This window comes from Podarcis cretensis (genome assembly GCF_951804945.1).
Source record: "Podarcis cretensis genome assembly, chromosome: 9".
Classification (NCBI taxonomy): Eukaryota; Metazoa; Chordata; class Lepidosauria; order Squamata; family Lacertidae; genus Podarcis; species Podarcis cretensis.
The window spans coordinates 68285176-68303279 of record NC_137178.1 but is presented as its reverse complement, the minus strand read 5'-3'; the positions used below and the strand labels follow the sequence as shown (position 1 = coordinate 68303279).

At 40.4% G+C, this 18104-nt stretch overlaps 1 protein-coding gene across 7 annotated transcripts in view; it reads left to right on the top strand.

Moving 5' to 3' along the window:
- The window catches only part of RBPJ (recombination signal binding protein for immunoglobulin kappa J region), an 88941-nt gene that overhangs the window by 59273 nt on the left and 11564 nt on the right, over positions 1-18104 (top strand). For all 7 annotated transcript variants that reach the window (XM_079989783.1, XM_079989785.1, XM_079989780.1 and 4 more), the window contains 4 exons: positions 9437-9475; positions 12568-12663; positions 15052-15217; positions 16339-16513. In XM_079989783.1, coding sequence (XP_079845909.1) covers positions 12575-12663; positions 15052-15217; positions 16339-16513 — 430 coding nt within the window. In that variant the 5' untranslated portion in view covers positions 9437-9475; positions 12568-12574. The remainder of the gene's footprint in view (positions 1-9436; positions 9476-12567; positions 12664-15051; positions 15218-16338; positions 16514-18104) is intronic.

Genomic DNA, 18104 nt, shown 5'->3' with positions numbered 1-18104 from the left:
CATTTACCTTTATGTGCTGAAGGCTGTTACCTACAGCAAAAGTTGAATATGGGAAAATAAATAAGTATTGTCATTTTAAACGTTTCTGGAATTTAAAAATATTTATCTGGGTGAACAACATGGATTAGAAATCCATGAAATTATTATCGGATATATTGGTTTGCTTATACAAGTACTACCACTTCAGACCAATTTTAATTATTTCATTCAAACATTCATTTACTTTTTTCGGTCATGACTTGAGTGTAGATGAATTATTAGATTAACTTGGGTGCTTTGTCTTGAAAAAATGTAATTGTTTCTGGTTGGAGCAGTGTGCGCTCTCTGCCTTGGGCTGAATTGTAGCATGAATGAGGTGGCAAAGCTTTTGGAGTTCACTGGAACTCCTACTGCCACTTTAAAAAAAAAATTGAAGTAGTTATTAGAGTAATTCACTGGGTGCTTTGTCTAGGATTAAATTCCTTTTTCATCTGCTGGATTTTGTTGCTGTTTTACCAAGATATAGGTGAGTGAGCTGAATGGAGTTGCTCTCTCTCAGTTCTGGTCTTCTGGGTGCTTGTTTCAGAATCAGCATAGATTAGAGGGTTGGGGAGAAGCAGTTGCTGTCTTCTACAAGAATTCTGCCTCTCCAGTCTTCCTGTTGGCTTTGAGTGCCAGTTTCGAGTGTTCGTATATTATGTTACATACTCAGGAAGCATTAGGATCCTAATGTATCATCCACTCCACTGCTCACCAGTCTCTTTAGCAGAGCTGGGAGTCATAGTCTCCGATTTGGGGTCGAGGACTGCTGGGATGATTGCCCTGGGGGACCTCAACACCCATGCTGAGTGCCTTGTCTGTGGTGGCTGAAAAATTCATGAGTCCCGTGACAGTTGTGGGGCTGTTATAACATGTTGTCAGCCTAACACATCCTGGACAGAAGGATGGTGGTCTGAAGGTAGATTTTATATTGACACCCTTGTTATGGCTGGACCACATTCTGTGAAGGTTTAGCTTGTTGCTTTATCCCTTCCATGGTTGGAGGAACCTATTAGAATAGTCAATCCCAGAGACTAATGGATTCTGAGGGATTTTCAGCTAGTGTGGCTGGTATTTTTGTCAGAGTCCTGATTACTTTCTGGAATATAGATGGAGGACTTGGGCAGTTAGCATAATCGCTCCCAAGTGCCCTTTTGCCACGAGTAAAGCCCATTAAGCTCCTTAGTATACACCTGAGCTGAGGGCAGGGAAGCAGTTTGGGAGACAGCAAGAATGCAGATGGAGAAGGACTAATAAGTTCAATCAAACAAAAACAAGAGCACATTATCTGTCTATCTGCCTATTCTGTGTCATGAAGGAGGTGAAGAAGCAGTTTTTGTCCACCACTAGTGAAGCACTTCCAAGTGTTTTGGGGCCCTTTGCAACCTGGACATCCCTTGGAGGCACACTGCATCATGTTTGCTAGGCACTTTGAGGACATTCATCACATCATTGATGCCAATATTATTGCAGATCAATCAACTCAGTTATCTAGGCCAACTAGTTCAGTTTTATTGGGTGACTTTTGATTTTGTAAGACATACAGATGTGAATGTGGTCCAGGGTATAGTAGGCAAAAGACAATTGTGGTAAGACAGTGAGATTGGAGCTAGGCTATTCCTGCCACCTCTGCCAGTGGTAAAATATTGTAAACAACAACAAAGTTGCTGCAGCTGTTAAAGGTTAAAAAAAACCCCACCTCTCTCATTGGCGGTTACTTTGCTGTATATCTCTTAAAACCTGGGGGAATGCTTCTCCATTTCACCACTAGTGAATGGGACTTCAAAATTTGGGGGGCATTTGGGCTCAAGCGTACACTGCATATTACTAAAACCTTAAGTAATACACCTTTTTGAGACAGGGAAGCAAGCATGTGTAAGACTTTTTTATTTTGAATTTTTAGTTACCATTTGTTAAGACAAAAAGACAATTGCTAATCTTTCCATTCCCTTTTGCAGTAAGTTAAAAACTATTATGCATTTGATTAATCTTTTCCCATGTTGCCATGCCTGCTGCAGAATATTTAAGTTTTGTAGAAGATCACGATCAATTCCACTGGGGCACTTTAGACATTACCACCACATGTTGTGAACTCTTGGGCAAATTTCTAAATGCCAGGCAGAGGAATAAGTGACTTCTCTAAAGCACGAGTGAATGCCTTTGAATATGTAGCATTAGAAATAAATTGGACCATGGGAGAAAAAATAAACACACCATCGTACATAAAGGTGAAAAGCACACTACTATTGCATTGATGTTCTCCAGGAAAACAGCAGCCATTTACGTAAATGGAGCCTTGGACTTTTCAACTTGTTTGTAGTAAGAGTAAAAGTTTGCTGGGGCATGGCGGTTGTTGTCCTTTTGTCTTTACATAGTGCCGTGATGTGACATTTTGCCTGTCCATGAACTTCTAAAATGACTGAGGTGACATGGTCATAGAAAGGTTAGTGCAGTTTAATAGAAATGGTAGTGGATCTTATGATAGACATGGGCATGTAGTCCAATTTTTAAAAACATTTTGTGGTTTAAATGAGACAGAGAGCTTTCTCTCTCAGTATGTGTAGTATTTGATTAATATCACACAACAGTGAACTCTTGACTCTCACTTGAAACCACAAAGAAATGATGAAAAGACATATTTACAAGTCATGCACAAAAATGCCTTTTGAAATAAAGGCCTTACTGTTGATCATCACTCTTGTTTTCTCATATTAACAATGTTCAAACTGCTATATTCATTCTATGGTTATTTGATTTGCACATGGAAAATGAAATAAGGGGTGGAAAATTAAAATGCAAAAATGATTTTTTTAAAAGTTCTTGGCATCCTTCTGTCTCAAGAGGCAATGGAGTGCGCCTCCAGGGGTGAAGTCAAATTGCTGCGTTAGCAGCACTGAAGTGACCTTCACGGGGTGCAAGCCTGGGCAGTATGTATGGAGGTCCTGGCCTCGCTGATGTGGTCCAAAGGAAAGCAGATCAATATGTTTGGCACCAACTTGGCCCTGTTGTTGCTAGTAATAGGGCTACAAGATGCCATCCAGCCATCTTGGAGACTCTTCTCCAGATTAGTGTAGGGTTTACTACTACTACTACTACTACTACTACTACTATTATTATTATTATTATTATTATTATCCTTTTCTTTCCTCGGAAGATATCCTGCAAGGCAGCGGAAGTTTAGGATCAGAGTTTTCCATCTCCTAGATGAGCTACCTTCCCAGTCTGGCAAGCCCCACCTGCCCCTCACTTCCCTCATTCAAAAAATGCCTTCTTGACCATTGGACCCACTGTTCGGTCTTGTCTGCTCAGTTCACCAGAGTCTGTCTTTACATGCAGGGAAAGATCCTATCTGAGGGTTTGAGACCCATTGGTTACCCTCACCTGGTTTAGCTGGCCAGTTGGAGCCGTTTCCTGGGGTATAGTTACTCTTGCATACTGAGAGCTTCTAGGAGCCACAGGTGATGATGATGATGATAATTTTAAAAAATTATACCCCGCCCATCTGGCTGGGTTTCCCCAGCCACTCTGGGTGGCTTCCAACAAAATATTAAAATACAGTAGTTGGTCAAACATTAAAAGCTTCCCTAAACAGGGCTGCCTTCAGCTGTCTTCTAAAAGTCTGGAATACTGTAGTTGTTTTTCTCTTTGACATCTGGTGGGAGGGCGTTCCACAGGATGGGTGCCACTACCGAGAAGGCCCTCTGCCTGGTTCCCTGTAACTTGGCTTCTCACAGCGAGAGAACCACCAGAAGGCCCTTGGCACTGGACCTCAGTGTCCGGGCAGAACAATGGGGGTGGAGACGCTCCTTCAGGTGAGAGCTGAGTGCAGAGTGGGGACCAAAAGTATACAAACTACCCACTTTTCCCCTTACTGATTTTAAGTATCAGTTGAGTAAAGCAGGTGGATGGACACAATGTTATTTGATTAGATATGCCTTGCTATCGTTTTCCCAAGGCGTTTAAGTAGAATGCATTAGGTTCACAATCCCCTTTCCCATTTTATCCTACATAATTTCAATGAGGTATTGAGGAATAAGTTGCTCAAGGCCACCAATGAACTTCATGGCTGAACAGAGATTTGATTTCAGATATTCCCACATTAAAAACATTAAAAATTGTCCACTATATTGCAGTGGTTACACAGAAAAGAGTAATCTTATGATAAAGTCAGCTATCCTGGAATATTGAAAATAAGGATGCAGCTTAGAGAAAGATTTCTGAAATACTTTGTCTTGATTTATTTTGTTTCTAATCTTCAAATTTGTCCAGCTTTTCTATTTAAGCTTGCTTTCTTCTTTTTTAAAAAAACTTTATGGAAATTAATTTCAACTGATTAGTTGCATTGTATCAACAATTTCCAGAAGATTTCCTAATAACCAGGGTAGATGTTATATTTTTCTAGTCCTGGAATTATTCTTGTAAATTTTGTCTCAGATATACATGTTTGACCCACAAAACTGAACATAACTGTCTATGTATGCAATCTGTTGTTTTCTGGGGCTGAAATAGCAGTGGTGGAAGATCAGGTTGGCTTATCCGTATTGTTCAAGTCTGATTTATGTAGATAAAATATAAAATATATGTATGGGTGGGATATGAAACCTCTCAAGAGGTCAACAATTTTTGGGGAAGCTTCAAGCTGGGAAAGAAGGGATAGTTCCCAATTGGAACTGAACAGGGGAATGAAAATATTCCTGAAATTTCCCTGAGATGCAGAAACTATGTCTGTTTTAAGTTTTTAAAATACTGTGAAAAATGGGGTCCAGGTTGTTCTTGCTTGCCTACTGCATGTCAAGCATGACGCAAGACTTTGGTTATATGCACCTCGCCTGTAATAATATATTTTGTCATTGGTATATATTTGCAAATGCTTGTGTCACATGTGATGTTAAATGTGTAGGAGGCATTTACATGATATCTGAACTCATTACCACACTTCATATGCTCTCTATATGAAACGTGGCATGTTAATGAGCATAATACAGTTACCATTTAAGTATGGTTGTGTGAATCAGTCGTATGCATCTTTGCAGTGCCCTGTTTGAAGTGACTTGCGGTGGAATATGCAAACAATATCAATCAATAATTTCTGGAATCTTTTTACTAAGAATCTTTCCAATGCAGTCATTATTTTGCCGTCTAGGTTTTGCAGCTTTCCATTCAGAGGGTGTAATTTCCTGGTGTTGGCTTTTAATATCCAAAAAACAAAGGCACTGGTGTTCATCAAAATACAACTCTTCATTCATTTATTTTTCACAAAGCAGATAAAGGAGGAGGCAAAGGCAGAGGGTGAAGAAAGAGCTGTGAGTGGAGAGGGCCCCTTTCTCCATCCTTTGGACCCCCTGGGAATCTCAGCAAACTTTATGCACCTAGAACTGGGTGCAGCTGAATAGGACACAGTTGTGGGCAGCCTAAGGAACTGCCATCCACCTTGGGCCTTCCTGTAAAAAGCAAGTCTAGAGTAAGAGACTAGGGTAATGTCTGCTGTTTGCAGGAACTCTTCTCATTGTGAGACTTTTGTGGGTGAGCTGAAAGTTTGTTTAGACCCTTGGTAAAACTGGGGGGATGGTTGTATCAGAAGGAAAATGAACTGATACTGATTTTTATATATTGGCAACTTTTTATTAATGTAACTTAAAATATGTAACTGTATTCTTATAATGTTTTGTTTAAATTGTCTGTTGTTGCTTCTTTTTTGTACACTGTTTAGAGATGACAAAGATACTTTCCAGATTACTTGTGTATTACCTTCAGGCGACCAAGTTGGAAAGCTTTGGTGAACTGGAAATTTATTTATTTATTTAGGTCATCTGTTTGTCACAATGAGTAGGTGAGGTAGCCAAAATATTTGGACTGATTTTTAACTCAGTCAGTCAGAACTGTTTGCAAGAAATTATCAAAAATACAAACGTTATAGAAGTACGTTTTAACACAGGTGGTCTCTAGCACACTGGACTGCAAGTTGTAGAAGTAAGTTCTGTCAATATGTTGAGCTGGTGTATGTCTGCATATTGTATGCATATATAGATTATTTCACCACAGATAATTTTTGGAGTTTCGTGGTATTTAAGTACATAGGAATCCTATGATACGAGTAACAGATTAATTGGTAGGATACATATTATTTATATAAAGATAATTGAATTTACACTTTATTTTCCCAATTTTTACTTGGTTAAGAAAATGTCAGGAAATTGATCAGTTCATTATGCATGAAAATGGAGGAGTCATTAAAATTGCTAATTTAAGAGAGTTCTAGTTTTAATTTATGTAGTTGATTAGAACTGCATTATTTGTCTTGGTTGTCAAAAATCTGAATTATGAACTGATTTATTAGAATTAACGATGTCTATATAAAGCTCAGAGACAAATAGGTGATTGAAATATGACCCAAAAGGTAGAAATAACTGTCTAATAGGATCATCAAGGGAAAACTTTCAACAGAGTACAATTTTTTTATTATTAAATTAAAAGCTTCCAAGGCCAGAGCCCCTTAGGAGATGTTGAAGAGAGAGAAAAGGTGTGGAAGAATAGTTATGTGTGAGAGAAAGGAGGCAGCAAATGAAATTGGATGAAAGGGAGAGAATTAGAAAATAAAACTTCATCTGAGCAAATTTAAGACTAGGAAACAAACTATTAAAAGCTGAACACAATCTTCAGCCTCAAAGGTAGACTGCTTGAGTGAAAGGAGAGAGAAAGCTGATTGAAGAATGAAAACTATGTTACTATAGAAGCATTAATGAAAGGAAGAGAAAATACATTTTGATCCAGGATATATCTTAAAATTAACAAGAATCCCATAAGACGAACACCACCTTTTAAAGGATATTTAAAATTTGGATCAGACTATAGTTGTAGAATGCACTTAATATTTAAATGTTGGGATTCAGTTTAAGCAATAATAAGTCATAATATATAATATATTATATTAAGGTATAATATATTATATATTATTTAAGCTATAATAAGTCATAAGCTTCCTTAACTGTGAACCTTTATGAGTAAGAAATATCTATCCAGATCTACACCAGAACTCTTTCTGAACACTCGCTCTCTGAAAATTCAGTGAGATTGAGAATTAAATGTTCGAGGCATAGGGTTGTATTAAGTCTTATGCAGAATAGACAGATTGAAATTAATGAACCTAAGTCATGTCCATTAACTTCAGTGGGTCTGCTCTGAGTAGGACTAGTGTTTAATATTCCCCATAATCTTCTTTTTGTTAAGTTACAGGCTTTTCTTAAGAAAGATTGGATTATAGCTGACATACAGGAATTAGTTCACAGATATTAAGACTGACAGAGCCCAGGGTGCAGCAGCAGTCACTGAATAAGGATGAATAAACACCCTAATGACAGGGAAAGTTGAAGATTTAACAGAGGCTATAATTGGCTGCATTCAGACAATCAAATCTTATATTTGAAGCCAAGATATAAACAGGTTGCAACACCACACACCTGTTTACCATCGTCCTTCACTCAAGCTAGCAAATAAGCCAGGAACCTCTGTTAGCCAAAGCATGGTCAAGTTGGTTAATAGCCAGGAACCTCTGTTAGCCAAAGCATGGTCAACTTGGTTAATAGTTATAAACAGTGTTCAAAAGGTGACAGGTGCATTTTGCACCTGGCTTTCAGACACTTGTGACCAAGTGAAGATGCCTGGGTGCCAGGATGGTGCCTGAAGTCTCCACCATTTGAAGGTGCATGCCTGGGGATCCTTGAATCTTAACTGTTTTCACACACTAGCAACACATCCTGTAGAATCCTGTTATGTTTTATCTGTACAATCAGAATGAATTTCAGAAACCCAAACCTTGTATTGAGAAATTTGATATTTGAGCCATCTCATCCAAAAATGGCAAATATACAATCCGTTTTGGTGACTGTAACCCTATTTTAAGGAGCAATTTTATACCTAGCTTATATGTCTTTAGTTTCTAGCACTGGTTATAAATAAAAAGAGCCAGGGCCTCCATGTCTGGCAGCCATTAACCACATTTTCCTGCTTTGGACGTAGTGGAAAGCTATGGGTCATGGCTTTCTGAGTTACCGTATTTTTCGCCCTATAGGACGCACTTTTTCCCCTCAAAAAATGAAGGGGAAATGTGTGTGTGTCCTATGGGGCGAATGCAGGCTTTCGCTGAAGCCTGGAGAGCGAGAGGGGTCAGTGCGCATCGACCCCTCTCACTCTCCAGGCTTCGCGGACCTCTCCGCAAGCGGCGGAGCGCTCCCGCCGCTTGCGGAGAGTTGCTTGCATGCCGAAGCCTGCGCGCGCTGAGCTCAGCGCGTCCAGGCTTCGCGGACCTCTCCGCAAGCAGCAGGAGCCAGCCCTGGGCTCCCATGGCTTGCAGAGAGCTGCCTGTTTGGGGACTGGGGTCGGGGGAAGCTCGGGCCTCCCCCGCCCCAGCCCCGCGCCTGGGGGGGGGAATAAATTTTTCCCCTTTATTTCCCCCCAAAAAAACTAGGTGCGCCTTATGGGACGGTGCGTCCTATAGGGCGAAAAATACGGTACTTGCCTGCTCATGTGAAGGAAGGAACAAAGTGACAGTTCCATACATTTGCTTGCTTGCTTACGGAGTGAAGCAAATATTCTCCTTTTTATTTCTCGTGCTCTTTACTTTTCTGATATGGATTTGTTAATGCAAAGGAATTTCTGTAAATTTTATTTATTCCATGTATTGAAAACAGGTTTTCCCAATAATTTTTCGTATAAATTTGGTCTTGGGGTTTGTTTGTTCTGTTGCCATAGTGTGATAATAGTCATGCATCTGGAGGTGGTTCTACACACAGGGGGGAAACCCCCGCTATAAATAAGTCAGAAAGTAAATCGTTATAACAAAAGAAAAGAAAAGAAAAGAAAAGAAAAACCCTATGTAAAAACACTATAGAAAGGTTTGTGCTCTCTGGTGTCATCTGGTGTTGCATGTTTATAATGCATTCAAATCACTTTTTTTTACTAATGTAGCTGAGTCCTGGGTTTTCTTCTACTGCAGTTACTATTTTTTGAACTGCTAACTGATGTTAACAGGCATAAAATTTTGATTTCTTTTATTCATCGAGAAAGCACAATTTTAAAAAAATGATTAACAATGTGAATTTTCATATGTCTTAAAAAAAACAACTTATGCTGCATAGCACATCCATGCTATAATGAATGGCTTAACCGGAAAAAGTTAGATCTGCCATTTTTAATAGTGCTTTAAAGTTTGGAGAGACTCAGGAAAGCGTAAAGAACTGCATATTTTAAACACTTCTTTAGCAGGATTGTGCTGCTCTGTTAGGCTTGCAGGTCGAGTTAAAAGTTCATATACTCTGTTAGGTGGACAGATTGAAACTGCAATCTGCACATGTATACTTTGGAGGAAGATATGAGTAAGAAATGTTACAAATGACTGTTTTGTGTGTTTTTCTGCTTACAGGAAATTTGGTGAGCGACCTCAACCTAAACGGCTCACCAGGTAAGACATAATTATTTGTGTTGCTAGATCCTAGTTTATGCAATTAGTGTCTTAGTTCCTTCAGACTTTGGGCAGGCAATTGCATGGTTCACTGTTGTTAATTCATGGGTTTTTTGAACTATGTATGAAGATCTAGTTGTCATAAAAACAGATTGTAGCTTAGCCTTTTCCCAATATGCTAAATTTGTTTGTGCAAGTATGTTTCCCCCCCTGGAGAAATTACATTTGACCATGTAACTCTATTCCTAGCTGTAATTTGAAGTGATACACTCTAAGAACAGTTTTACTATTGCATCTGTCATTGGAATGAACTAGACCTAAATACACACTGGATTCCTTTCTTGTCCCATCTTGAAAATACAAATTTTATGACAATGTATTGTAAAAAGAATGGTGAAGTCAAGTCAATCCAACTATGGAATAATTCTTCACCTCTACATTTTTATTAGGTTTTCAACCTAAAGGTACCACATTTATTAATTTTCAATATTTATAGACATCTTTTCAGCCTTCAAAGTGAGAGTGCTATTAAACAGCACAATAAGATGCAGTCATATAATTTTTTATATTTATTTATTTATCTATTTATTTATTTATTTATTAGATTTATATGCCACCCTTCATCATAAGATCCCGAGGCAGTTCACAGCCCATAAAGTACTAAAATTATGAAATGTTTGCAACAACAACAAAAATGTCTTGCAGCCCTTCTGTTTAAATGCAGGTTTTTCCAAAGTCAGTAGGCCAGCACAGTAAAAGCACTCCTTTTTGGGGGGAGTTCTGAATTCAGTGACGGCATGTTAATCTGGGCTGGATCACCTGACTACAACTGGATTACACAAACGCATGCACCTACACACCGTGGATTGCCTTTTTGACCTTTTTAAATAATGGAAATTCTAAACACACAACAATCCAGGCATTTAGTTATTTATGTAGACCTTCTCCTCATCTAAAACAGCTTCCAGAGTGGCCTAGGTACCCCTCATTATACTTAGGTTAGACCACTCACTGATAAAGGGCTAAAGAGCTTGAACTGGATGAGAATTTCTTACCATTGGACAATATATACTTTCTTGATGCCTTTTACTGTTGTTGAAATATTCAGCTACCCCTTTTTTAAAGTTGTAACTTTCACAATTTTATTAGTACATTTCGTGTCTGGTCTTTCCAGTGTTAAATCATACCCTGTTCCTTGGCAAAACACTAGATTTTGAATCCTTTTTTCCTGTTGCTTTAGTTTGTATTCTCCAAACAGTCCTCCTGCAGACAAATGTTCTATTTTATCTGTATGTTAGCATTATTTGCAATGCGGGTTCTCTCCTAGTAGCCAAGGACAAAGCTAAAGTTTACAGTTCGTGACAATGGGGTGGCATTCAATATTGTGAATGGAAAGCAGCCTTTTGTTCTGTGAACAGAAGCTGTTCCCACTCCCTGGAGCACCAGTGTGGAATGCTAGTCATAATTTTCAGAAAGACAGTGGAACATGCATGTTATTGCTTCTTCCCCTCTTTTGGTAGCCTACTAGGGAAGCCTTTGAAAAGTAATCATTTCCATAGGTTCTGCCCTATGATAACTGCATATTGTTCAAAATGAAATGGGAAAGTGCTGGTAATCTTAAGCGGCAAATCCCCTAAGTATAGGCAGATATCAGCATCCTAACACGTTTGTCTTAGCTGCTTTTGGTTCATGTGCATTTAGAAAAATTTCTAGCAAATATAGAATTAGGGATACCTCCAGGAATGTATTTTGGAATGAGTTCCTGCTTGCTCTGTAGTTAATCCATTAACAGGCATGTAATTCCAACCAGAGTATACTTTGAGGCTGAACAATTTAACAGTTTAACATTTTTCTCATTTTTTAAAAAAAAGATTTAAAAATACAGTCGTACCTGCAGTTACGTATCCCTCCGGTTACGTAAACTTTGGGATACGTAAGCGGTAAACCCGGAAGTATATTTCTGGGATTTTGCCACATGCGCAGAAGCACTCTACCACTGTGCGTGTGTGCGCAGAAGCGATCTCTCCGGTTGCGAAAACGTCGGGATCCAGCCGGACCTCTGGAACGGATCCTGTCCGCAACTGGAAGTATCACTGTATTACACTCTTGAAAAGGCTGTTTATCCTTTCTGAGTAGAGCTAGATTTTGTAGATAGGCTACTGCTTGTGAAGACAAAACAAATGGAAGTGCCTCAACTTCCATCTATCTTAGTAGTGTTTACTCCCAAAAGCCACCACTGTCCGAAGGCAGGTTGATGTCTTTTCCAGCTCTGCTAGAAAGTAAGGGCCAGATCCCAAGTCCTCCTTTAAATCACGTATTCCACTAATTATAAACCTTGTGGTGGATAACTCTTGGACTTTCACTTCACTACTGTTGCCTGAGGACAGGGAGGTGCTTTCTGCAGGAGGAGGGACTTAGAAACTAGGTTAAGCCACCTACACGCCCCTTGGCAACTCTGTAAGCCACTTGAGGTTGTAAAGGTAAAGGTAAAGGTACCCCTGCCCGTACGGGCCAGTCTTGACAGACTCTGGGGTTGTGCGCCCATCTCACTCAAGAGGCCAGGGGCCAGCGCTGTCCGGAGACACTTCCGGGTCACGTGGCCAGCGTGACATCGCTGCTCTGGCCAGAGCCAGAGCCAGAGCCGCACACGGAAACGCCGTTTACCTTCCCGCTGGTAAGCGGTCTCTATTTATCTACTTGCACCCGGAGGTGCTTTCGAACTGCTAGGTTGGCAGGCGCTGGGACCGAGCAGCGGGAGCGCACCCTGCCGCAGGTATTCGAACCGCCGACCTTTCGATCGGCAAGTCCTAGGCGCTGAGGCTTTAACCCACAGCGCCACCTGCTTGCAAATATCTTGTACTCCACGCACTTGGGTTGCTTATTTTGCCGGAATATTTTTAAATATCAAAACATGAAGCCAACATGGTGCCCTCCTTAAGTTTTTGGACTATCACCTCCCATCAGCCCCGGCCAGCATAGCCACTGGTCAGGGACAATGGCAGCTGCAACGCCTGGAGACTACCTTTGCCATACAGTTTGTTTTTTTATGAAGAGTATTTCTATTAATTTTACTGTGCCTTTTTAATTCTCAGGGAAGCAATGAGAAACTATTTAAAGGAGCGTGGTGATCAAACAGTCCTAATCCTTCATGCAAAGGTTGCACAGAAATCGTATGGAAATGAAAAGAGGTTAGTGTTGTGCTGTGTGCTCCCTATTGTGCCATTTTGAAACATTATGGGAAATGTCACACACAAAAGAATCTTGGGCTGATCTAGAAGAACTTCAGGCATCCACAGTATCTTTTCTCCAGATTTCGGTAGTGCCATTTCAAAAGCTCTATTATACAGTGTAAGCTTGGTTCCAGGTGTTTAAAATTGTTGTACAGTGTAAGTTTGGGCCCTTGGTTCTTTGAAATCCTGAAATTTGCTTTGGGTGGAGCTCCACCTAGTGTACACATAAAGGCTGGCCTGGTGTTTAGACGTTCTTCAACTGGCCAAATGAGGAATGCTAATGAAACCTATATTAGTTTTTTTAATAAAAATGTTTTCAGTATACTGGAGTGAAAAATTGGAGTGGAGATTATTCTGGGGATACTTTTAGTATCAGTTGATATTTTAGATAGAATCTTAACTTCTCTGGAAATTTTTTTCCAGTTTTCCCCTTGTTCCTATAGCTATAAAAGTCAGCAGTTAGGCTCAAAAACAGCCTAACAAAACAGAATAAAAGCAGGTGTTTTTTGTGATTTTGGGGTTGATTTTTTAAAATCATTATTGGAGGTATTACAGCTCTATGCTGTGATCCCAATCTCTCCACCCTCCATCCTGGCATCAATTAAACAGCTTGCATTATCCCCAATGGAAGCTGGGTTTTTTTTTAAAGCATAAATTTGCTGCACAGGGAGACAAGGAGATGAGAGAAAGAGAGAGAAGGTGATAAAGTGAAAAGGGGAAGAGAGAGACTGGAATGGAATGAATGAATCATAGAATCATAAGAATTGGAAAGGACATCAAAGCTCCTATTTTTCCTGCCAGTGCTAGAAAAGCACTACCACAACATCCTGATAGGTGGTCATCCAGACTCTGCTTAAAACCCTCCAGTGAAAGAGAGTCTGCCACCTTCCAAGGTAATATGGTTTTGGTGGGAGTGGGAACGTTAGGGAGGAGTGGTCCACTTTTGAAATTGGCCCCGTCCCCTATGGACCTCCTGCCCCTGACCGATTTTCTCCAAGAAAATGCAGTTTTGGGGATGGCAAAGACTCCCCACTCCTGTCTTACATTTCTCTTTCTTCAATGGGAAATTTAAGTACATGTTTGATGTCTCTAATAGAAATCAGTCAGGCTTAGAAGCATGCAATAAGCAGTAGTGTAGATACCTTTTATATTGTTATGGAGCCAAGGCTGTGCTGCTCTGTAATTCCACTGTAGTGATTGCTCTTTGAAAAAAGTATTATCACCATTATTTAAAGCATTTAGAGCTCTTCAGCCAAAAGTGTCCCCAGAGTGGCTTATTTCCAGTCAATTAACATAAGACTATATACAGTCAATAAAAAACCCCAAAACCCTTCCCTCAGGCTTACAATAATAATAAAAAGACACACAAGGGAAAACGGACAGGGAGAAAGTGGCGGGGGGGGGGGGGGATCAGACTCAGAACATTGATTCTTGAATAGTTATTCTTATAACGATCAGCTGGCACAGTATATTGGAAAATGTGAGAAATGCCTGGTAAATCCTTGCAAAGTAGGAAATGAGTTTTAGTGTCCTGCATAGTTAGCTCCTTATGGCTAAGCAGGAGCAAAATAAAACTATGCACAGTTAGTAAATCTCTGCAAGCCATATCATTTATGTAGGTCACAGAACCCAGTTTCTCTCTCTCTCTCTCTCTCTCTCTCTCTCTCTAATTTTTATTAAATTTTCTGTTTTACAATTTAAAATACTCATTTTGCATCCTTAAGATCAGTGACTTCCCTTTTTCTCTTTCCATGGTTCATTTTACATGTCATAAATCCCTGCATATTTTACAAAAAACTATACCATTCAGTATTCCATTATTGCACCCATCAAAACTTATTTGTACTGTTGAATTTATCTTAATGCTGCCAGCGTTTTCAGCTGTCCACAATTATTCAATAAACGTTTTCCGATCTTCTCTAGAAGTATGTTCTTCTTGTTCTCTTATTCTATATGTTAAGTCTGTGAGTTGTGCATATTCTGTCAGCTTAAGTTGCCATTCTTTGGTTGGGACCTCGCTCGTTTTCCATTTTTGGGCTAACAAAACACGGGCCACGGTAGTGACATACATAAATAACCTTTTTTGACACCTGGGAGTTTCAGTCTGAATTATCCCCAGCAGAAAGGACTCTGTTGTTGTTGTTTTTTGGAAGGTACTTTTAATCATTTTTTTTCAGTTCATTATGGATCGTTTTCCAATACTCTTGCACTTTTACAAGTGCACCACAGAACCCAGTTTCTCTTGCTTCAGATTTTGTTCAGAATTGTATTTATTTTGTACAGAATACACACAGCTTTAACCAAATGCATTGAGCTTGAACCCAACACTCTGTTTTTCATCTTCAGGTTCTTTTGCCCCCCTCCCTGTGTCTATCTTATGGGTAGTGGGTGGAAGAAAAAAAAAGAACAGATGGAACGGGATGGCTGCTCTGAACAAGAGTCTCAACCATGCGCCTTTATTGGGATAGGTAATAGTGACCAAGAAATGCAGCAGTTAAATCTGGAAGGAAAGGTAGGATGAGTACAAATCTGTATTTTATATGCTAGCTCACGGATGTATTGAAGGCCTTCTGAGTCATTTTTCAGTATGTGTTTTATGGCAATAAACCAGCTTAAGAAGATAAAACATAGAATGTGGCGCTCCTTCTTGGGAGTAAGTCATTGATTGGGTCACTCTTTTCGTTCTCAGGAAAATGAGTAGATACTGACTGTGTACAAGAATTCATCCTATGTGTAAACTTGTTGTAAGGATTGCCTGGAGTAGGGGGCACTAGCCTGTTTGGATCGGGGGCGGATTTCACAATTTGAACATTTACAGACCTGATCTGTTTAAAATTAAGATTCCACATATGAGCGTTTCTAATGCTATTAGTGCAAACAAAAATGCAGCCGAGCATGCTGTACTTGGGTCCATAAAAACTGGACGTCTCATAATTCAGTAGCCACACATCTGTGATGCTTGCTAAGGAAGTATACAGCTCCCTGAAGTGTTTGAAAAGCCTCATATGCTTTTGGAAGCAAGCATGTGTAGACCTTACGAAGATAGTTCATAATAACGTTGGTATATTTACAGCAACCTGGGATGTTGGGGAAATTGCTTACATCCCTAGATGTCAAGGGGGATTAATTGAAGTCTCTTGTAGTATCGTAGTCCTAGCTTTTCTCTATGAAGGAGCATTTCACTCCCTGACTTACCAGAGAGAAGAAAAGGTTGAACAGAGTTCTGTGCCTATAGGTAGCTAGTTGCCTGTTTCTTAGGGTTTGTTAATTGATTGCATTATAGGGAGATGCCTCAGTCCAGTATGAGTCTCGTCCATGCTTTCCTTTAATTATGGGTACCACACCCCAGTTCTCTTACTGTTACTGCCCTGTTACTGCCACCTATATGTCCCATATGCTTCAGACAATCCCATAGAACATGATTGACCATTTCCTCCACTCCACAAACCTCGTGACATTTGGAGTCAGCCCTCCCAGTTTTCTACAAGCCACTCAGAAGAGCACAAAGCCCAGTCAGAACTCTGAACAGATCAGCTAACAAATTGCCTTAGCACATAATGCTTTGAAGTCATAATTTGTCCTTCTGTTGCTAGTTAAAACTTCTAATGAATTGATTCCTGTTCTTATCCACAGAACTATTGCACAGCTAAAACCTTGTACATATCTGACTCCGACAAGCGAAAGCACTTCATGTTATCGGTAAAAATGTTCTATGGCAATAGCGATGATATTGGTGTGTTCCTCAGTAAACGAATCAAAGTAATTTCCAAACCCTCTAAAAAGAAACAGTCACTGAAGAATGCAGATTGTAAGTATTGATTTTGCAAGCTGCTTTGAACAGCACAATGCCACCTTTATTTGTATGTCATAATTTTCAAACAAGAAAATGCCCTTAATCATGCATTGGGTGTGTATGTAGGAACAGCAGCGCTGCCATATGATAACTTGATCTAGCAATTTAGAAGGGCATGAACCTTTATAACAAATAATCATAGAATAATAGAATTGTAGAGTTGGAAAAGACCCTGAGGACCCCCTGCAATGCAGGGATATGGAGCTGTCCCATATGAGAATCAAACTTGAAACCTTGGCATTATCAGTACCATGCTCTAACCAACTGAGCTATAAATAAGGTAAAAAAAAGTGGTTTAGACCACAGTGACACTCGTGTCCCAACTGAGCTATACACATCAATGACACCCTTTAACTTTTGAAAAGGTGATTTCTTCAACTTGCCACTACAGTATTCTGGAACATGCAGTGCATTGTTTGCTGTGCAGAACCCAATTCAGACTATAAAAAGGTAAAGGTAAAGGTACCCCTGCCCGTACGGGCCAGTCTTGCCAGACTCTAGGGTTGTGCGCTCATCTCACTCTATAGGCCAGGAGCCAGCGCTGTCCGCAGACACTTCCGGGTCATGTGGTCAGCGTGACAAGCTGCATCTGGCGAGCCAGCGCAGCACATGGAACGCCGTTTACCTTCCCGCTGTTAAGCGGTCCCTATTTATCTACTTGCACCCGGAGGTGCTTTTGAACTGCTAGGTTGGCAGGAACTGGGACCGAACGACGGGAGTGCACCCCGCCGCGGGGATTCGAACCGCCGACCATGCGATCGGCAAGTCCTAGGCGCTGAGGTTTTACCCACAGCGCCACCCGCGTCCCTAATTCAGACTATAGGGAGGGTCAAATGTGAGAATGTTGGCCCACATAATATACACCCTATGTATACAAAATTACATTGATAAGTTGGTAAGATTGTTTCCACCTCCACCCCACCCCCCAAATACTCCAAGTACTTTATCTTTTTCCCAAAAAAAAGGTTTACAGTCTTTGAAATTTTAAAATGGAATGAACTTTAAAAACAAAACAAAAACAAATTAAGAGACTCAGGACTTTCAAAGGGTGATAGCCAGTACTGTGTGAGTGAATGACTGCTTGCGTAACAGGTTTTCTTTTTCTGTCATTCCCATACCCCCGGTAGCCTTCCACACGCCCAGCCTTTGAGCAGATCACCTTGCCTCAGGCAGACTGGCGGGGGGGGGGCGGGGTAGGGGAAATCCGATGGACCAGTGGTGTCCATTCTACTGGTGGATGCCTGGGTCCATCTGTTGGCATCCATCTTTCTCGACAGACAATGGAGTGCACATCTGGGAATGAAGCCAAACTGTTGGAGAATCACAGCTACTACTGTAGCTGCAGAAGCCAGTTAATTGTAATTGCTTTTGCTTCAATAGCAGCACCAAAGTGACCTCTGGGGCACAAGCCTGGGCAGTGTGTATGGAGATTCTGGGCTGCCCAGATGACAATACCCCCCTCTTTGGCACCAGCTTGCCTGCAGGAGTTGCCAGAAGAAGGCATACAAAATGCCACCCAACTATCTTAGGGACACCATTCAGGATT